This window comes from Eucalyptus grandis, chromosome 7 (genome assembly GCF_016545825.1).
Source record: "Eucalyptus grandis isolate ANBG69807.140 chromosome 7, ASM1654582v1, whole genome shotgun sequence".
In the NCBI taxonomy this organism is placed as follows: domain Eukaryota; kingdom Viridiplantae; phylum Streptophyta; class Magnoliopsida; order Myrtales; family Myrtaceae; genus Eucalyptus; species Eucalyptus grandis.
The window spans coordinates 20637021-20660186 of record NC_052618.1 but is presented as its reverse complement, the minus strand read 5'-3'; the positions used below and the strand labels follow the sequence as shown (position 1 = coordinate 20660186).

Sequence of the window (23166 nt, the reverse complement as noted above, 5' to 3'; positions counted from 1 at the left end):
TTTCGATAGGCCCTATACTCTTGGGATTCCTTGTGGTCTATGTATGAGTAGGTGGATAGCTCGTGGGGCCGATCCCACACCTAGGTGATGATGGAGATGATGATGGCGGTAGTACAATCAACTAAGACAAGAGTAGGAAGATGAAGCAGCATTTTTGGATCCGAAGGATGACTTTTGAGCATACTAGTATTGGAGGATAGGTGACTAGACATGTACAGACTATCTCGGGTCGGGATGGTATCATGGGTTATGTTTGATGTAGTTCCGAATGACCAATTTTTGAAATCCCCAATATACTGACATTGTCACGTAACATAAATAAAGGCAAAAGATAGCTTCAAGTGCCAAAAGTTAGCACAAAGGGACACTTAAAGTGTCAAAAGTTACGAAAGTGACACTTAAGTACCAAATTTTAAGAAAAGTGGAAAACCTGAATGCCATCTTCGGCAAAATCGGTCAGAAATCATATGTGACAATTAAACATTAATATTTTTTACCTACATGGCTCGCCGGAGAGCCGACTTAGCTCTAATTCACCCAAAATGATGTCGTTTCAAAGTTGGCCAAAATAGAGCCCTTAAATAAGCCAAAACGACATCGTCTCCCCATTGCCCTAAATCTAAAACCTTAAATCGAGCAAAATGTCATTGAAGCATTGGAAGCCTAATCCCGAACCCTAATTCGATTTGCCCCAAATTCTACAGTCAAATATTAGAAATGGAGAGCAGAACTTTCAGCACTGGCTCAAATTTCTCTTGCTAAAGTGAAGGAGAAGGCGAGCGTTTATGTTTTTGTGGGTTACCAAGTCCAAGAAAAATATCATGGACTTGAATGAATCCTGAGAAAAGATTTTATGGATGTGCCCGATATAGAGAAGGATTGAAGTGTAAATCTTTCAAATGGGTCAATCGAAATTCTCTCACCAAGTCACATAGGTGATATTGGACCTACTTGATGGATGTCATCAATCTCCATCTACGCTTGTGGATGACTTGGATGATATTGACTCAATACAAGATTAAGCATCTTCTGCCAACCATTTGAATAATGAAGTTTCAATAATGAAAATTGAACGGAAGTGTTACCAACCATTTATTGTGTTGCTATTTTTTTGTCTATCCTACTTTATAATGAAATGTAAAGTACTGGAAGATGAGAAGAAATTTCTCCGACTGCCATAATTGTAAATGAGTGGAGAAATGTATTATTTTTGAATGATTTGTAACTTATTTTTTTGAAAGATGAGAAAAAATTTTGAGTTGTCTACAAGATCGTTGTAGTGTCTTTTTATTTTCTTTTTTTTGGTTGTCATATGTATTATGTGTTACTTCTTGTACTTGTGGGGAAATCAAGGAAAGGGAATGAATGAATGAGATACTATTTGTACTATGTTTTTGCTTATTCTTGAATATAAATCGGTGATGATGGAATGTATATTGGGTCCATGTGTTGTCGTGACTTCTTTACTTGAACTGAATGTAAACCAACATCAAACATTGAATTGAATGGAGTTGTCATAAGTTGAACCATATATATAAACCAGCAACTTCTCTGGTTTGCTGTAAACCAGCATATACATAGGACGGACATGAGTGATTATTCAAGTGTTATAAGATATATCTAATGATCACTTAAGTGCTAGTCATCATAAAAAAAGAGTCATTTAAGTGTCAAGTTATTATTAAAAGTGATCACTTAAGTGTCATTTGTGATTAAAAATGAACACTTATGTGCTAGGTTTTTTAAGAATATGATCAGTTAAGTGCCAATTTTTTTTGTACATTTTCTCTATAAATTGCATCAGCCATCAACTACTACCAGCCACCACCATCAACCTCCAGCCATCACCACCAACCACACCAAGCATCCTAGACATCCACTTGAGCCACCACCAGCCACCATTATGTTGGTGGTATGCAATTGCAGAAGTTGCTAGTGCAAGGTGCTTGACACCAACTTGCACTAGTACTACCTGGTGCAAGATGTGCATATTGCACACTTACATCTTGTACCAGGTGCAGCACAAACCCCCAACCCAATCCCTATAATAGACCCACCATCAATAGGTATCAGCAGTCACCACTAGCTACCACCATAGCAACACCAGCATCCCAACTACCACACTAACACGTAACCACCACCATAGACCCACCATTGGCAGCCATTGTTGGTGGTGGGTCATGAGTATATTGTAAAAGGGGCTCATGCAAGCTAGGGTATGCACACTGCACTCTTGCACCAATACTAACTATAGCAATAGCCCCCAACCCAACCCCCATAATAAACCCACCACCACCAGGCTTCACTAGTCGCTGCCACCAGCCACACAAACACCCTAGCCACCACCACAGATCTACCATCGGAAGTAATAAGTAAAAGTAAAAACAAAATCAAAAAAATGAAAAAGGAAAAAATGATAAGCAACAAGATCATTCCATTGATATTGAAATTAAATCTCACAAACTCAATGACAAACTATTTATAAAAAAAAATCCACAGTAAAACAACTGACTCTCAACCCTGCAAACCATATCCCATCACATTTCATCAATCAATAGGCACAATGCCTCATGTTCGTGCTCCTTTTGATAGGCTTTTCACTTGATTCATAATACTTGCACTTTTTCTAACTAAACGTGAAACTTCTTTGTCAATTATCTCATGATGCGTTAATTCTAATGGAGTTGCAATTGTCCTAGGCTGAACTGATTCAGAAGGCGCTGCAACTGTCGTAGGCTGAACTGATTTAGATGGACCTGTAACTGGGTTCTTCTTACTCTTCTTTCTTGTTGGCATAGCCAATGTCTTCTTTTTTGTTGGCATAGCCGTTGATTATTGAATTATGCCTTGAGAGATAAGAACCTTTGAACTTCTCCCATGCTTCAAAAAGAAAACTCAATTATCAACAAAAGTTTGCACCATAAATTAAATTAAATGCAGCCTATAAAACTTACATTAAGAGTAATTGTTCCAGAATTCTAATTTGTATAAAGACCATAATCATATTGTTTTAGCCTCTTCCCAAGAGCCACTCTTGTTCGAGAGGGAACGTCATTTTCAAGTATCTGTGATTGGTTGGCCTTTCTTCTCACATGTGATTTCTTGGGCTTTTGTTGTGGTTATTTAGCTACAACATGGGCTTCTTTGGCCAATTCTTTAGCTAGATGTCTTCTAGATGGCCTTCTTATAAGTGGCTTTTGATTTGGCTTTCTTATGTTGTTTTTCTATTTAGCCATTTAGCTTTAATGACACATTCTGTTGCCTTTTGTGGTGGCCCTTGTGATAACCCTTCTAGTGGCCTTTGTGGTGACCTTGGTGATGGATCTTGTGATGGCCTTTCAGTTGGGCCCTCTTTTGGCAGTTGAGCTCTAGCTTGCCTTCTTCGAATATGAGAAAAATGCAAATAACATCATAAATATAACATTAGGCCATATAACAACGTAAATGAAAACTAAATACAAATTATTGAACTTACCGAGTACTTTTTTCTTTGCTACTGCTAAAAAATAGTCAACTTAACTGACCCTTTAGTTGCTTCGGTTAATCCTTCAGCTGGCTTTCTTCTACCTTGCCTTATTTGAATAGGCCCTTTATGTTGACACCTCAATTTTAATTAGGTTAATTTTATTTTATTAAGTTTTTATTTTATTTCGGATAAATAAGATAACTAATAAATAAACAAAACAAAACAAAAGCAAAGCAAAAGCCCAGCCCATCTTTTTCTCCTTTTCTTCTCCCTCCGCGTGGCCCCTATGGCCCATTTTCCTTCACCCCCAGCCCGGCCCCTTTCTCTCTTCTTCTTCCTCCTTCCCTTTCCTTCGCCGCTGCAACTCACGCGTGCGAAGGAGGCCGACGTGCGAAGGACGGCCTACGGCCAAGGAGTGTAGGCCGACGTCGACCGGAGGGGATAAGATCGCAGGCGCCATTAATGTTGAGCGAGCTTCGCTAGAAAGCTCGATGGGACACCGGTTCAGCCGAGCGGAACCGTTGGGCAAGCCGGAGGCCGGCGACCGAGCCCCTCCGTCAACCGGAGTTCCTTCGCCTATAAATAGGTGGCCGCAAGCATCGTCGGAGGGTGTGGCGAGCTCAGAAATCCTTCACTAAGAGACATCGGGAAGGGTTGAAGGGCGAGCACAGGAGAGAGCTCGAGTCGAGAGCTCGGCCCACCTTCCATCGAGAGACTTTGGGGAAGGCGGGTGGTGAGCGACCTCGAGAAGGTCGATTCAGCCGGTGGAGGCTCGGATCTGGCCTGAGTGAGAAGACATCAAGGCCGAGGAAGGTCCGGCCGAGATCTGCAGCGCCTCAGATCTGAAGTTTTCTTGCTGCTATTGCCGTCGGACGCTGTACTGCCGCCGTTCGCCCTGACCAAGTCCCGATGCCGTTGCTTCAAAGGTTTGCTGTCGCGCCCCCCCGTTAGGCCGTCGTCAATCAATCCCTGCCATCACTGTTCATCGTCCCTGTTTGAGGAAAGGTAAAAGGGCCGTCGCCGTCGCCTTCGCCGAATTCGCTGTATTCCGCCGTCACCTTCGCCGTTCATCGCATTCGTCATATTCTGCAGACATCGTTCTCTTTGCAATCGCCGTCGCCGCCGCCGCTGTAGCCGCCGTCACCGCCGCTGCGCCGCCGTCACCGCCCCGTAATACCTCGGTTTCCCCCTCGGCGCGCGGATTCGCGAACCCTAGGGTTTGCAATTTTCCGGCCGTGCAGTCGGAGCCGGGTTGGCGAGTCGGGTAGGGTTTCCGTGGTTTTTGGGCGGCGGAAGGTCGGGTCACGAAGCGGGTCAATGGATCCGGGTCGTCGGGCCGGGCCGGGCGTCCCCAAACACCCGGCCACGGTGTCGTTTTAATAAATAAAAAAAATTAAAAAAAAAAGATGAAAAATCCGAGTCGGAGCCCGTCCGCGTTAAGGTCACTGGCCTAGGTCGGACCCAACTCCGCGGATCCGACCCGGGTCGGTTTTATTTTGTTATTTTAATATAAAATAATTCTAATAAATAAAAAATAAATATTTTATTTTCAAAAAAATCAAAAAGTGTTTTATTTTCAAAAAATATTAAAAAATGTTTCAATTTCCAGAAAAATCGAAAAATATTTAAAAAATGTCGAAAAATGTTTAATTTCTAAAAAAATCTAGAAAAATCAAAAATAATTTATTTTCCAAAAATATTTTGAAAAATATTAAAAAATATTTTATTTTCCAAAAAAGCCAAAAATCCAAAAAAACCAAAAATTCATGAAAAAGCCAAAAAAAAATCAGAAAAAGCCAAAAAGACTTGTATTTTTCCAAAAATACCAAAAAAATCCCAAAAAAATCCCTTTTATGTCCAAAAAAAAAACTCAAAAAATGTTTTTCCTCCCAAAATGCATGGAAAATCCCTCAAAAATCCAAAAAGCCTTAGGGTTTAAACAAGATTAGGTACCGAAAGGGCATTAGTAATTAACTAGTGTAATCAAGTCCCCGATCCTAATTTCTTTGGTTGCGCAGAGTGAGTATTTCTCCGATACTTCACTTGGGTTTCTAATCAACCCACCCCAAATCGATTAGTGGCGACTCCATTTTAAAAATTGATTTACAGTTAAAAACTCAGATTATTAAAGTCATGAATTGGTGGACTTGGGAGAGTCCGGGCATAATTAAAATTAGCTGAGCTATTAGCCTCCCTAGGCGCTCGTACCCGATCGCGGGTGCCGAAAAAAAGAGGTCGCGACACTTTAGTTTCAAGTACGGCAGTGCTTTGGCCAATTCTTCACGTGTCATTCTCATGACCTGACAAAGACAAAAATATTACATACATGTCAATTATATCTATGTACATATTTATAATAAACCATAAAACAACATAAACATAATTGTCATGATTTACTGGGTTTATTGTTATTGACTAAAGAACAATCAACTTACTTCACCATTTTGTTTGTCATTCTCTAACTATCCCTTCATTAGGCCCTTCAACTGGCCTCAATTGTTCCTACTGCTTCCTTAATTGACAACCTTTAGCATCGTGCCCCGCTATGTGGCAAAAATAGCACTTCATCTTTACACCTATCCTAATCATCCTACACTGACATGAGACCTCTCCCTCTATCATTCTTCGTTTTCACTTTGGTCTTCCCATTTTCTTCTTTAGTGGCAAAGGTTGAGGTACTTTGCAATCTGTTGGTTCCCAGAACTTGCTACTTCTAATTGGCTATAACATGAATTGGTACGAAGTAAGATATTTCAATTTCTTGTACCAATCATCAATGTAGTCTTCTGTGTTGTGGCTCTTCAATTGAATGGCACATATGGCATGTGCACAAGGAATTCCACTTAGTTGCCATACTCTATATGAACACTTTCTTGTACCTAAATGGACAACATACTTATCGGAACCCTTCATTACCTCATATCCTTCATCACCATTCCAAATGGGATAACAACACCTACTTGCAGCCAAATTCTCATCCAATTTTTTAGTAATCCTAGGACCACATTGCCTAGTCCATTTTGCAGCCTCATCTTTTAGTCTGTGCAGCCGAGTCATGACCATAACCCGTATGTCTTCAAGCATCGAGATAATTGGTTTGCATCTAGCATCCATTATCCTCCCATTTTTTAGCAATCCTAGGACCACAATGCTTCGTAGATATTGTTATTGATGTTATTGCACTTGAATTCCTTATTGAAGAATGTCCTACACCAATACTTCGTTTTGTTTAGAATAGTGCATCATAACCTTCCTTTGTCAATTGAAACAGTTCTTCTTTGACCATCCTAAGTCAGCCATATTCATGTTCTTTGCTAGCTACCAAAATTGCAATTGCAACTTGTCCCATTTATAGTTATTTGCCCAATTTGCATATATGTGCCGTGCATACATTCGATGTTCGGCATAAGGCAACAACTCAGCTATTGTTAGAACCAATCCCTGCAATAATTCAAAATAAGAAATGTAAGCAAATGACATGTTGATATCAAAAAGCAAACAATTGACCAAATTTTTCAAAAAGCAAACATTACCTTTTGTTGATCACTCATGAAAGCTCACCCTATCCATTTATTATCTCCAAATCAGTCATCAAATTTTTTAGGAACTAGAACCAATTGTCCTTGTTCTCTACCTTCACAACAACCCAAGCCAGTGGAAACATTTGGTTATTTACATCTTTTCCAATTGCAGCTAGCAATTCTCTCTTACACAAGCCCTTCAAAAAACACCCGTCCAATTTTATAATCCGTTTACAACCAAATAAAAATCCCTATTTGCATGCATCGAAGCAAATATAGAACTTATCGAACTTGGCGCCAAAATTAGGAAGTGGTCTCTCCACAACCTCTACATATACTCTACTTGAAAGATTTTGTAGCCTACACTCCTAAGCATAATCCCACAACTATCAATATTCGCTGCTGTACTGACCAATGAGTATCTTCATCACATTTTGCTTTGATCTTTTGCATTGATTCCTGGATATATTGATACCTACTTGCTCCTTCACCAACATCCTGAACTCGATACTATTCATTTGAGGCATCAACTTAATCAAATCAAAGAAGTGCTTGGACAACCATGCACTTGTTACCATTTTATTTTCAAAATTAATTCAACAAGTATGTTCCTTTTGGTAGGTTCTAATCTGGAAGGATTCACTTCTCTTAACAAATGCACCATAGATCTTTTGTGGACAATTTTGTTGTGAACACTTAACTCTTACAAATGTCTTAGTGTTTCCAATGAAGTCAATATTCCTCTATGCAGCAATGGAGTTCTTCAGTATAGCTTCCTTAAATTGTTTTGCATCTTCAAATTTCATATCTACCGACAAAGTAGGAGAGGTAATAGATGGATTATAAGAAGGAAACTTACTTTTCATTCTATGCACAACTCCTTCATCTTCTTCAAGCTCATCCTAGGAAGTAGCATTCTCGATGCTTTCTTCATAATCAGTCTCCTCACCAACAGCACCAGCATCTGCAGGGTCTTCGGCCCTGTTTGGAACTTCATTACCTACCTACAAAGCTGCAAACTTATCTGTCAAAAAATCCCTTTGCTTTTTTTCTTGATTGTACAAGCTTCTCGTCGTTGTTATCAATTATGAAATTTTCAACAGGCCCTTCATCATCATCATCATCACTTGATTAAGCAACTTCCCAATCTAATCCAGTGATTATGATATCACCTATGTCATCATCACTTTGGTGAATTGCATCTACGCTCTTCTCCTCTCCATCATGTCTATCTTGCTCTCCTTCGACCCTAACGCCAGTACTACCTTGAATAAAATATCCTTCTTGTCCTACTTGGGCGCTCTCTCCATCATCATCTTCATCCTTACTTTTATTATTGTACTCCACATATATTTTTACTTCTTCACCATGAAGATAATGGTATAGAACATCCATAAAACCATTATCATCTTCTAAACTTCTCAAACCATCTCTTAAGCCTTTCCCATGAATATAATATATCAACTTTTGAATTTTACAAGGCAAATAAGTCATTATATCCCTAACAAATCCTATATAAGATACATTTTTTATCTCAACAAAGATGGTGCCCTCATTTCCACCCTCATACTCCCACTCATCCTCCCCAATCACAAAATCTCCACCGTAGCAAATTATAATAGAGACATAATCCTTGTCATAAGCCATTTTTACACCAAGAACAAGAAAAAGAATAATTAGTTTTTGGGATCACATCCATAAAAAAACAATAGACAATTGCACATGGAAGTCCCCACACTCTCATGAACTTTATTAAAGAAAAGTGAAGGGAGAAGAGATGCACATGTTAAGCCATTTACTAGAAAGATACCATCTACAACAAAGAGGTCCCCACACTAACAATATGCCCCTACATGACAGCCAAAAAAGAGGTTGCCACTTTAATTATTTGTCTTCCCTTTCCTTAAAATATTGACAAAAAAACAAAGGTCCCCACAACAAGCACAAGTCCTCACGACACCCATTTCAACACTTCAATTTATAAAAAGTGACCAGACATCCCCACAACAACCATTTTGAACAATCAAAATCACTGCCGCACATTACATTTCACATTTAACCCCTAAAAATTGCCTTTGCACATCACAATACCACATCCAAGCTCTAAACACGCATCACAATAGCACCATTCTAAATCACACATCACAATAACACCAAATCTTCGAGGTCGAGCCCTAATTTTCCCCTCATCGAACCCTACATTTCGAGGCCAATCCCTAAATTGCCAATTTGAACCCCCATTAGGGTTCTAGTACCGCTTCTGACCCTTAAATTGCACATTAAAGTACCATCCAAACCGACATCCATGTTTCCCCGCCGAGCCCCAAATTTTCCATTGGAGCCCTAATAAAAGAATCGAACCCTAATTTCATCACAGGGGAGGGGGAGAAGGGGCTGAACCTAGAGGAGCGACGATGGTGAGCGGGCCGACGACAACCAACGATGGTGACCAGCGATGACGACCAACAATGGCAACTGACAACGGCGACCAATGACCACCTCTTAGCGTGAACGGCGATGGAGAGAAGGACCTGAGATCTAGTGTGAACGCGAGTGAAAGGGGAGGAATGGCGATGGCTAGGTCTGCTTAAGACAAAATAACCTAAACGACGTCGTTTAACACCAAGGAAAAACGACGTCATTTAGGTTAACTTAGTCAATGTTGATGGATGATGTCGTTTTTTTCCGTCCACGTGTGTTTTTTTTTTTTTTAACGTTTGCCACCTTAATAAAAGAAGTTGCTGGAAAATGCCATGTATGCAATTTGGCCAGATTTTCTCGCCGATGATACTCAAGTGATCCATTTTGCTCCGATTTTGGCACTTAAGTATCATTTTTGTAACTTTTGACATTTAAGTGTCCATTTGTGCCAACTTTTGGTACTTCAAGGATCCACGTATCCATAAATAAATAAGGAAATGAAATTTGTTAGTTTGGTTTATAATTCCGCATGCTTTTTTTGAATTTCATATGTCTTGGGTGGTTATTGATTCAAATATGCTTTTGCATGCTTAAAGTGAAAAAATTGTAATTATCGCATCACAAAATATGTATATTCTCTTTTTAAATTAATCAAAAGTCAAAATGCGTTGGGAAGAACCCCACTAACCCTAAAGCCGCCGCGTATTCTGCTATTAAGCGATGATGGAATCTAGAAAAAAGATTATGTCCATCCTTATCTTCATCTTTATCTTCATTGCTTAAATAAGACATTCCACAAACCAAACCAAAAAGTCCATCCCCCTGCTCCAATTTCACATCATCCTTTACTTCCCATTTTTTGTAAATCTCCAAATTATAAAATCTATCATTCGACAAAGCGTTTTCAAAGTAAACATGATGACGATGTGTTTTTGTAATCGGGATGATGTGACAAGTAGAATAATATACCCACAATGACATTGCACGCACGCTAAATCAATAGTCTAGTCCCAACAAGAAAAAATTCATACTATCTTGCATGATATCATGACTTTGAGATATTGTGAATCTCTAGTCAATTTGTATTATAGAAACATTTTTTGATTTCCAGTTTGTCCACGGAACTGTGGTGATAAGCCACTGTACATACGGGTATATTGAGTAGTAATAGGTAGGGTTACATTTGGTCATTCAGATTTTTAATAAGGATAGAATTTGATAAGATAAAATATGAAATTCAAGGATTTTTCTATATCTTATGCAATTGCAATAATAAAATAAAATATATTTACATTATATTATATTCATTGATTGGTATAAATGATAAATTAGTATAAATAAACCAAAATTTTTATAAATAGAGATATTGTGACACTCTTGTCTATTTTTTTCTAGGATTAATACCTTGAAAAACTCCAAACTCGTATATTTATGACAAATTTACTCTAAATTAATTTTTTTATCATAAAAACCCTAAACTGATACACCCGTGACAAATTTACCCCGACTAATCATAAAAAAAATCATAAACTAGTACATTTGTGAATAATTTATCCCAAACTAATTTATTCGACCGCCAAAACCCCAAACTGATACAAATATATCCTCCATTAAATTAAATTAATACCACAAAAAATAAAATAAAAAATTGTATAATTGTAACAAATGGAGAATAAATTCTCAAACTAGTACACTGGCCAACCGTCACGTGTTATTCAACTTAGTAATTTGACAGTAAAATTTAATAAAAACTAACAAATGATAAATTTATCACAACTATGCTAGTTTGGGGTAAATTTGTTTTGGCCAATCAAAAAATTAGTTTAGAGTAAATTTGTTATAGGTGTACCAGTTTGAGGTTTTTCAGGGTATTAACCGTTATTTCTATTTATTTTTCTATTTTATTTTCCTATCTTTTTTTAGTTAATTTCTTCCCCTTCCATCATTCTCCAATAAAATTATATTAAATAGTAAATTTTGCTAATATACCTAAAATACTAAAATACCTAAAATATCTAATAAAAATATAATATATTGAACTTATATTATAAAATATAATTAAATTTGAATGTATAAAGATAAATAAGATTAAATTAAATAACTAATTTGTTAGTTTGAATTTCTTGTATTAGAATTCAAAAAAAAATTATATTGAAATACAACTTTAATTTTGTTGATTTAAGAAATTTGTTATTTGAGAAAAATAACTTTTCTATCATAAACGTTAGAAATCTTATCTATCTGTATCCCTCCCCCTATAAGATAATTTTATTCGGCCTATATCATTCTTATATTCGATTTATCTTGGCTCAAGTAGACACTAATTGCAAAATATCATATTTTGAATTTTATCTCGATTGCCAAGCGCAGCCTAAAATCTAATATTGAGCAACTGCGTGAAGCTCTTATGATGACATTTGGAAGAGTAGTTATGCTGGCAACACCTCCCCGCCCTTGTTTTATCTATAAAAAGGAAAAAAAAAAAAACTGATAGTCGGCATAAATTAATCGCACCATAATAATGGAGCATCCAAGCCTTGAGAAACCGTCCCTTCTTTTTTCTATTTTTGTATTGAATTTGACCAAATTGGATCTACCCCACTTAAAAAAAATATTGATGTCCAAGCTTTCAAATGCTCTACCAGTCAACCCTCCAATCCATATTAAAAAGGCTAAACTTAGCATTTCAAATCACTTCAAGCCATACGCACGCACACAAAACCAAATCCCCCTCGATACTCACACATACCCAACACCATGAGCGGCGTAGAACTAGTAGCCCCGCCTTCCGCCACCGTCGCCAAATCGAGAAAGCCGGTGGCCCCAAACGATGTGGACGACACCGAGGACGACCTCTCCCCCATCGAGCAAGTCCGGCTCACCGTGACCAACACTGATGACCCAACCCTACCCGTGTAGACCTTTCGAATGTGGTTCCTTGGGGTGCTTTCGTGCGCCCTCCTCTGTTTCCTCAACCAATTCTTCGCGTATCGGACCGAGCCCCTCATCATAACCCAGATCACAGTGCAGGTGGCAACCCTACCCATGGCGGCCATGCTCCCCATAGCGGAGTTCCGAATCCCCGGGCTCGGGTCGAGGATGTTCTCACTCAACCCAGGGCCGTTCAACATAAAGGAGCACGTGCTCATCTCCATCTTTGCCAATGCCGGGAGCGTGTTCGGGTCGGGGACAGCCTACGCGGTGGACATCGTCACCATAATCAAGGCCTTCTATCTCCGGAGCATCTCCTTCTTCGTCGGTTGGCTTCTCATAATCACTACGCAGGTACTTTTCCCATAGTTAAAAGGACTTGGCCTTTCTAATCAAGAGTTTTGATAGTTCTCCCTCTTTTGTTTTTTTGCATTAGTAGATCCTTTATTTTATTTTAAAGAAAATTCTAAATAAAAACCCGAGATGCCCCCATTTTCTCAAATAAGAACATCATATGGACAATGTTTCAAATAACAACTTGAAGTAATTATATCAGTCTTAAAAAAATGCCTAAAACAATAATGGTTGTTTCAAAAATAGTTTACCCTTGCCATCCACAAAAAATTATGACCAATCAGATATATTTTCATCCAAACACAATTTAAATTTAAGTTTAAATTATATTATATTAAAAATTTTAAAAATTAGAAAGCAAACATACAGGCGGGAGGAACTTTGCTTTTTTTTTTTTTTTTTTGAGCAAAAGGAAGTTTGTTTTTTTATGACAAGAAAAAAGACTGTATTTTTGCTTTTCTTAAGATTTTTATGAGTTTTCTTTTTATGAAAAGAAAAAAATTAAAAATACAAGAGACAAAACTACCCCTCGAGTTCAAACCTTTCTTTAAGATTGATATGAAAATAATGACATTTCGAACATTTATTTGAAACAATGTCTACTCTAGGCACTTATTTAGAATTTTTATTTTATTTTACAAACTTTTGATTCTTACAAAGTGACCATTTTCCTGAGAATTCCCAGCAAGTCAGGTGACTTGTAGTAAGTTGCCCGCGGGACTGTAGTAAGTTGCCCACGGGACTCTATTATTGGAAAATTTTCAACAATAATTATTTTATGCTGTTAGCTTTAAAGAGGAAGCAAGCGAAAGGAATATTATAATACATATATTACGTCATTGACAAGTAATTAATTTATTAATTGCATATTTTTTTTGGTTAAATTTCATGACTAAAAGGAGATAATTCATGGAAAAACTTTCTCGCTAGTGGTGGGCGCGTGGAATCCATTCATGAAACTGTCATCCCCCGGAAAAACTTTCCCTTCCATGTCTGGTTATATTAGCCGGATGAGATGAGATGAGATTCAGGTTACATTCTAATCGCCAGCTGGTGAAGAGCACCTAAACAAAAACAGGCTTATATTCTAAGCCTCAGAATTGCCTAAAATTACTAGGAAGCCAAACTTATCGTACACTGTAAAAATCCAAAAGTATATAGAGATGGTCCTAACATATGAATTCACATTAGCATAAAGTATTCCTGACATAATTTCATTTGCACTTTGTATTAAAAAAAGTCGTAACAAATATCATCATCTTTTGCACGGTACTAATTTGGTGCTATAACTTTTCAGTCAGTCACTTTTTTTTTTTTTTTTTAGTCAGTCACTTGATTGTTATGACTTTTTAATCAGTCAACTAAATGATATAACTTTTTAAAGACATTCTCAACAAGTGACTGAAATCTAATGCCACATGTTAGACTTTTCGATAAGGGAAATTGTGGTTATTGCTTGAGTCAATTTTTTTAAAAGTTATGTCACCTGAATTGATTAAAAAGACATGGTACCCAAATGACCACCGTATATAAATTGTGACATTTGTTGCATCTCGATTTTTATTTTGTACTATTTAATGCTCATTTCAACTTGAGATTGCAAAACACTTAAGTTTTACACTTTAGAGCCGAAGAAACTTGATATAATACAAGAGCCCAAGAAAGATTGTATGATCCACTTTCATGTGTTACTATTGGAGAAAATATAGCATATATACAACTTAGATGCCACCTCATTTTTACATAAGCCACTCAGAGAGCGACATGTAATCGAAGTCCTCCTCATAGTGACCTCTTTTCTCTCTCTCCTCTTATCACTCCCTCCCTCTTGACTTTCTATCTTCAACTCCGTCTGCAATTCCTCATCTCCTTCATGGACACCAAAATCATAAGACGTTGAAGTGCCTCCCAACAACTCGTCCAAATCAGCGTCACCGATGTGTTCTCCATCCTCGACTATGGAGCTTGATCCCAATGCTCGTGGCCGCCATGGCCACGGAGCTTGACCTCAAGCCTAGAGTTTTTGGTAGCCATAGCAGCTCAAGTTTTGAGCACATAGACATTTTCTCTTCCTTTTTTCTCTATTGTGCTAGATTGCCTCATCCAAAGAGCTCATAGACGATTAATGTATAGTCTTGCAACTTCTATGGCTATGGAGCTCGGGTTTGAACATAGAGCTCGGGGTCAAAGCAGCCATGGTTGACCATTGTTACTCGAGGTCGAGCTATGCAGCCATGGTGGCGCAAGGAAAAAAAAAAGTAGGGTCCGTTCGTTTTGTGGAAAATGACTTCCAGAAAACGTTTTCCAGATTTTGCAGTGTTTGTTTCACGGAAAATGAACTAGTTAAGGAAGATGTTTTCCATTATTGGAAAAACACCTTTAAAAGTGAGGAAAACATTTTCCACTTTTGAAAAGTGGAAAACGTTTTCCATAACTTCTTCCATCTTACTTCTTTTTACTAATGCATTTTCGTTTTTATTTTTATGCTTTCTTTTCTTTTCTTTTTCTTTTTAAATTGAGTTTTTATTTTTTTTTTCCTTTTATTTTTTCTTTTCTTTCTTTCCTTTTCATCTTCTTCTTTGGCGGCGGCCGACGACCGGCCACAGCAAATCCGGCGACCTGCCACAAGCTAGCTCAAGCCTCACCCCAGGGCCGGTGAGGCTCCACCTAGCCCGATCTCGGCGGCCAAGATCGGGCCTCGCCCGATCGGGCAAGGCGAGCTCTTGCTGGCCTGGGGGCGAGCTCGCAGCTCACCAAATCTGGGCGGTGGAGCTCGAGCTCCCGATCCGGGCGAGCTCGAGCTCGCGGCACGCCTTGAGCCCAGGGAAGCTCGCAACAAGCTCGAGCGAGATCAACTAAGCCTCGAGCTCGCCGATCCGCCATCGGGTCTTGGTCGGCCGCTAGGAAGCCGACCATCGTCGAGCAAGAAGGAGGCGGTAGCGGCGGAAGGAGGAGGAAGGAGGAAGGAGGAAGGAAAAGAAAAAATAATAAATAATAAAAATTTCGATTTTTTAAAAATACAAATAATTAAAAATTCATTTTAAAAAAAATACTAAAAATAAAGTAATTTTTTGGTCAATTAAAAATATTAAAATTCAATTTTTGATAATTTTTCTCAAACAATTAAATTAGCTAACGAACGGTGGAAAATATTTTCCACTCAAAGTTTAGGTTTTGGCCGAATATCGGAAAATAGAGTCATTTTCCTAGAAAATAACTTTCGAAAATGTTTTCAAAAACATGATATTTTCCGTGAAACGAATGGAAAGTAAATGTACCAACGAGAGAGAGAGAGGGAAGAGAGATATCGCAGGAGTCTTCAATGGGAGAAAAGATCCTTGGGAGGTGAGCCCGAGAGCGACAGGTGTCCATATCTAAGTGGCTTGTGTAACAGGGGCTTGGCGGCGCATGGATATTTTCACCTTGTATGGCGCTCCTCCGAATGCGACATGGTTCTCCACGCCTACACAAAAACAACCCCAGTGAGGGCCGTCCCTGCGAATCACCTGCCGTGTTAAGCATGTTCCACCTTCCTTAAACTATGCATTTCAGGCTTAGCAATTATAGCAAAAAACTAATCTTAATTCGTGCTTTCCAATGTCCACCATCTTCGCCTCATTTCTCCGATGAACTATTCTCTCTAATATAAAAACCCTTTTCTTTTTAGATGACATCAAACACTTTCTCAATCTCGAATTCATCATCTCTTTGATTTCACGGGAAGAGAGAAGAACATGATGCCGGGCGGTCATCTTCTGATGAACCCAAAAGGGGACCTCGAACTGAACCCGCCTCAGACGCCAGCAGCCCACTTGGCGAGCCATCGGCTCCGGAAGAAGGGCATCGGGATCAAGACCTGGCTCGTGGTCAACTCGACGGGCCAGGCCCAGCTCGTCGACGCGGGGAAGCACCTGATCAAGCGGCGGACAGGGCTCTCAGCGCGGGACCTGAGGATCCTGGATCCATCGCTGTCCTACCCGTCGACCGTGATTGGGCGGGAGAGGGCGGTGGTGATCAAGCTGGAGCACATAAAGGGAGTGATCACGGCCAAGGACGTGTGGCTGCTCAACTCCAAGGATCCTGCGGTGGCTCCTTTTGTGGAGGAACTCAAGCGCCGGTGCTCGCATCATCATCAGGCCAACGCCTTGAAGGTTCGGAGTTGTATTTTCTGAGCATGTCAATACAATAGAACTTTATCAAAGGAGACATGGACTCTAAATCCATGGCATCTGATTGATTAGTCCAAAGTCAGCATATGCCATTTTACTTTATGAAGTTGAGAATTATTTAGCTGCTCCTGGAGGACAATGTCCTCGTCCACCCATGTCAATCACCCTGTTTCAATATGAAAGAAACTAACGAGAAAAGATCGTAACACTTGGCTTGCCTTGATCCATGATATGTGCTATTAGACGTCCATGTCCTTGTCTCTTGGTTTGACACTCAATTTCGCGTCTGAAATTTCAACTGGGTTGATTGAGCTTTTGTCCACCATGAAATATTGTTTCTAAACTTTTAATAGGTTTGATTTAGATACCGAGTGATTTGAATAAATTCAATGTGAACTTTACAATAAGGCTTCATTTGTTGGTGGGAAATGAATGATTTGAGAAATATATTTTAAAAAATAATCGCTTGTATTATTTGAAATAATTAATCGATGAAAAATGTTTCATTATCGACAATAATTTATATTTAAACATTTCCGTGAAAGATGGAATTTTTCTTTCATTCATTCATTTTTGTAATCATTATAATGGATAATCTTCAGGAAAATATTTCTCAAATAATTCATTTTCCGCGAAACAAATGTATCTTGAGAAAAGCTTCCAAAATAGGGACAAAATCAGTCACCTTATACGAATAACATCATCTTCTTACTCAAGTTTCAAATTGAAATTGTGTGAACTAGAGTGGATTGTGTGATTGTTTAGTATGCCTTGAAAACAAAACAGCTCAGTTCACTAGTAGAATTCGAGGTTTACTCTTCTTGTTCTTAAATATGTGAAATAGCAACACACTAGAGTAGTTCACCTGTCTATTAATTTCACTTTCAAAGTCAAACTCTACATCTTTTTTTTTTTTAAACCAGAAAATGAAACATCGTCGTTAATAGTGCGGCTACAATCTAGAAACCCATTTATCATTTCATAATATGTCCTGAGAACTACCATTTTTAATTATTTTTTTAAATTAAAAACTCGTGCTCTCACCATCTCTTTGGGGTCTTAGACTGGGTCTAGCCAATCCTGGGGAAGCGGTACTTTATTTGTTCGATTTGTCCAGCATCCAACTGGTGCAACAAACGCATCCTGCCCCAGATACCGTCTCCCATTTCTTCTGTACAACACCTCACCATTCACCGACTATCAGAACAGATATTGCCCGTCGAAACGAGTATTGGTAAGCCAAAACCGGTTGGCTCGTGAAAGGCTCTGACAAAAAATATCAACCGTGAAAATTTGTTTTTCTTTAGTTCCGGTAGTCGCTAGCACTTAAAACCTTGATACAGGACATTTTGCTGACATTCTTCTTTCGTTATTATTCTCTCATGACAGGTCAACAGAAGCAGTGGTGGTGAAGAGCAATCTGAGGAAGCTTTACATCAGATTTTTGAAGCTACACATCAGGAGGGGTTGTACTCTCGAGATGTTAACCAACAGCTTGACAGATCCGAGACTCTTCCTTTCGAGTTTGTCGCCTTTGAGGCATGCCTTGAAGCTGCGTGCACTAGTTTAGACGATGAGGTAAGGGCTCTGGTTTTTCATCTGCGTTATCTGCATTGGAAAGCAGCATATCGTACTCATCGATCCTCGAATTGTTTGCCTGGAAATTTAGGCAAAGGCATTGGAGCAAGAGGCGAATCCTGCGCTGGACAAGCTACTTTCGAAGATTACCACCCGTCATCTCGAGCGGGTCCGGCAGATTAAAGCTCGGTTGGTCGCGTTGACGGGACGAGTTCAAAAGGTTTGAGTTTTCCATCCTGCAGAATTCTATAGAATTTTCCTCGATGCTGGTTAACTTCGAATGCGTTGGTAAGTGTAAAAGAACTATTGGTAGAGAGAACGACTCATGCCTTTTTCTTTTCTCTCTAAATTAACTTAATCGTAACCCATTAACACTTTTACGCAAACCCTACCTTTTTTTTTTATAGTGCTAGTAATTGACTAACTTTTTACCCAACTTTTATTAGACTTTTGTTAAAATTTACTAAACCAGCCCTTTCGAATTGACTAACTATTTTACAAAATTACCAACCTAAGTTAGAATAACCTACTGACTTTTGTTAGATTAAATTACCCCTTAGTTTCAGATAACCAACTCGCATTTGAGTTATTTACCAAGATTTAATTTTTTATTATATTTTACCGGTTAATCTAGTGAGTTACCAAATTTCATTTGTCTGGTAACTATTTTTAGGGATTATAAACCGAAAAAATTATATGACTCGTCATTAATGTTGGTGAGAAAAATAAATAAAAGTTAATAAATCATGAGAGAAGTTTTTTTGTTTAGAGACTTGAATCATCATGTATGCCATATAATATTAATGTGAACTATGAAAATGGAAAATTGGGATCATGGAGGCATGTAGAGGCTGTCTAGAAAGTGATATAATCAATTAATTTAAAAGTTTAAACAGTTAGATGAACACGTATATTTAATATTGAATTCTATGACCATAAATAATCAAAAGAAACAGTTCACCGTGGATCATTTTTTTATCTCTAGATAAGGAACGAGATCGAGCAACTTCTTGAGGATGATGGAGACATGGCAGAGATGTACTTGACCAGCAAACTACTCCAAGATGAAAAAGAAAAGCCCTCGTCTTCTTCTTCCTCGATCTCAGGAGAGGATGATGAGTTTCATGAGCCAGACAAAGAAGAAAGGCAAGCATTCTATGTCTCTAGCATCATGTTTTCGGTCGCAGGCCGAAAAATTTCAATCTTTCTTGTTGGACGCAAATTGCGCAATCCCAAGATCTCCATAACCAGAACAAGAACGTAAGTGAGTAGAAAGATTAACGCACCTGTTTTGGGATCCATCGAACATAAAACGGAAGCATAAAAGGATTACCCACATATATCAAGGGGATCCACGCATCAAGTCCTTCTCCTCTATTGCCCTCCGTATCACTAGCTCAACGAGGCGGCCCCCTCACGTGTAGCGTTAGGTGAACGCCCCTTAGGTGATGATACATGTGAGAATTAGGGTTAGAGGAGAGATTTGAGCACTATTTATAGAGTTTCCAGCCAATCCCTCTCATTACGGGCCAGGCTCAACTCGGCCACACTAGCCAGCCCATATTAAACTAATTAAGAAACCTTCTATCTCACCTTAGACCAACCCTGTTTTACGGTAACCGTAAAAACAGTAAATTACAATATCAATTAATTTAGTCCACATTAGAAAAACTCTTACATTTCTCTCTATTTCTTCAAAGCCTTTTCCCGTTAATCATGCAGGAATCGCAAAGGAGACGATGAAATCACGCCGGATGAGAGTTCTAGCTCTCCGCGCAGCTCGCTGGACGATGATGAAAAGGAAGGCAGGGTCAAAGACAGTAACTCTCATGGTAGCTTTAGTGGCTCAAGACGCTCAAGCAAGCACCTCGATGTGGCCGAATTGGAAATGCTCCTAGAGGCCTACTTTGTGCAGCTCGACGGCACGCTTAACGAGCTATCCGCGGTACGAATCTCGAACTCTACACTTGTGCTCGCGAACTCTTAACGGCGAATCTCATTTGGTTCATTAAAAACATTTTTACTTTGTTTCTGTTGAAAGCTAAGCGAATACATTCAAGACACGGAGGACTATGTGAACATAATGTTGGATGACAAGCAAAACAATCTGCTGCAAATGGGAGTGGTGATATCGACGGCAACCATATTCATCACCATGTTCATTGTCGTGACCGGAATATTCGGCATGAACGTCAAAATTTGGCTCTTCCTCAATCCAAATCCGAAGATCAACAATTTCATCTGGACAGTAAGTGGATGCACCTTCGGGACGATCGTCTTGTACGCTATTGCAATAACATTGTTCAAGTATAAACGGCTAATATAGCTAGCAGACAAGATCAACATCGCTCGGAGAATGTTCTGTGTGGAAACACAGAAAAGTTTATGCTTTTACAATATGTGTCTATATCTGTAGTTTGCCAAAACTTGTTTAAGTCATGTATCGATATTTATTTGATCGATTTTGAATTACAACTTTTTCTAATAATATATACAACTTATGTTGAACTTACTAAGTTTCATATCTGAATATTAACTTTATTTGAGTTCATTACCAACTATTTACGACTCTTAATTGAGCCACTTATAGACGTTGATTAGTTCATTTTGAATTACAACTTTTTAATAAGTGCTTACTTTTATTGAAATTACCGACTCTTATATCAAACTATCAACTATACTTAAGAAATTATCGGAGTTCTTTTTAGGGTTAATACTACAAAAACTCTATTATGCTACACATAATACAAATTAATCCCAAAGTAATTTTTGACTATCAAAATTCAAAATTTGTACACCTCTGACAAATTTACCTTATGTTAGTTTTTATTAAATTTTACCATCAAATTACTGAGTCGGATAATATGTGACAGTTGATGGGTGTACTAGTTTGGAGTTTTACTCTCTTTTAGTGATAGGTGTACTAATTTGTAAATTTTTATGGTATCAATCCAATTTAACGGAAACTAACAAAGGGTAAATTTATCACAAATGTACTAACTTGGGATTTTTTATGGTAAAAAATTAGTTTAAGATAAATTTATCACATATATATTAGTTTGGGGTTTTTGTGATATTAACCATTCTTCTTAAAAAAATAATTAAGATTATTAAATCTTTTTTGAGCCACCTATCAATGTTGACTAACCAATTTCCGATTTACCAATTTTTCTAATAATTTACCAACTCTTATTAAATTTATCAACTCTAATACAACATTACCATTTTGTTTTGAGTCACTTAGCATAATAAAATTATATTTTATATTTTATCAATAATCAGCCGCTTCAACAAGAATTGGTATATTATTAGAACAATTAATAATTTTGAATCGATCGAATAAAATTTAGTGAATGGCTTTGTCATGACCTACCCCTCGTGAGGGAGAAAAATATGTTTAGAGGTACTTGCTTATAAGGCGTGGACTCTCCTTAAGTCCATACCTCGAGTGACATTGATTTTCATAATCTATATATTCAAAAAAAGCCGCAACTAACCATTGTTGAAGGTCAACTAGAAGACTTAATCAAGACGCGGAAGTATCGTCTTGATGCATGCACAACTAGAAATTTCGGGATCGGAAACTTGATTACCTTAGCTATTTAACTAAAGCCTTTTTGATACCCAAACTTAATTATTTGCTAATCAAAATGTCAAGGTAGCCTATCAAAATTCTAATGTTCATCATAACCATTCTACAAATAACGATCAATATATTAAAATTGCGCAATCAAATATAATCAAATTGAAGTGCACAAGCAACGACCTAGCGTAGTCTCTACAAAGAAAACAACACAAAACAACCCCTATTGTAAAGCCATAAAAACTTGTCCAGATTTGGGTACAATTTTTGATGAAATGAATTTTCAGTTTTTTTTTTTTTTTTTGATGAAAAAACAACCCCCATTGTAAAGCTGTTGCTGCCGGTCTGCCCTGACCATCGACTGCGGTGCGACTTTCGCGATTGTTTCCTATGTGCCGTCCTCTTGTTCGCGTACGTTGTTCTCTTTTCTGCGGAACGCGTGAGGGAAACAGAGGGAGAGGAAGAAAATAAAGGCTTGGGCCGGTCTTTGGGAAAATAAAGGAAAAGTGGACCTGCCCCCGGCCCGGTCTCGCTCTTCCCATTTTCTTTTTTTCAATTAATTTCTTCCTTTTTCTTCCCTTTTTAATTTTTTCTTTAAAAATTTCTATTACTATTAATGCAAATGCTTCTAATGTCTATATGCCATGTAATTTAATGAAAATTATTTTTGCTAAGGGTTAAAAATTAATCCGTAATTTTTTATGTAATTAATGAATGATTGAACGAATTGTCAAAATTTAAATATTAACAAGCTCAAATAAAAGCAACATTAAACTAGTCGATGGCTTCATTAACAATTTTTTTAATAACTGAAATTGGTATTTTCATCTAAACCACGGTATCCTTAAACTTAAGAGGGCTAGAACAACCGGTAGTTCCTGTCCAAATAAGAGCCGGTGAACGGAAAAATCAGAACTTGTCCTTTTTGCATGAACCTAATCTGAGTTCGTTAGATTCTTAAAATATGATCAACTCGATCTATTATATTAGTTTATGCAATATTTGCTCATCATATTTGGGCGTTTACCCGGCATATGTGGCTCATCCTTCTATTTTTTTTAACACATTTCAGATTGAATATCTTAGCATTTTTTCAAAAAAAATAAATTATAATGAATATTTTAGCAATTTGATGAATGGGCA

At 38.0% G+C, this 23166-nt stretch overlaps 1 protein-coding gene across 1 annotated transcript; it reads left to right on the top strand.

Moving 5' to 3' along the window:
- The first annotated feature begins 16255 nt into the window (after nt 1-16255).
- LOC104452949 (magnesium transporter MRS2-3) lies at nt 16256-20930 on the top strand. Its single transcript, XM_010067446.3, has 6 exons — nt 16256-16844; nt 18252-18440; nt 18532-18660; nt 19426-19586; nt 20163-20385; nt 20482-20930. Exons 1-6 carry the CDS (start codon nt 16428-16430, stop codon nt 20764-20766), a joined length of 1404 nt encoding a protein of 467 aa, XP_010065748.2. The 5' UTR covers nt 16256-16427; the 3' UTR covers nt 20767-20930.
- The last annotated feature ends 2236 nt before the right edge of the window (nt 20931-23166 follow it).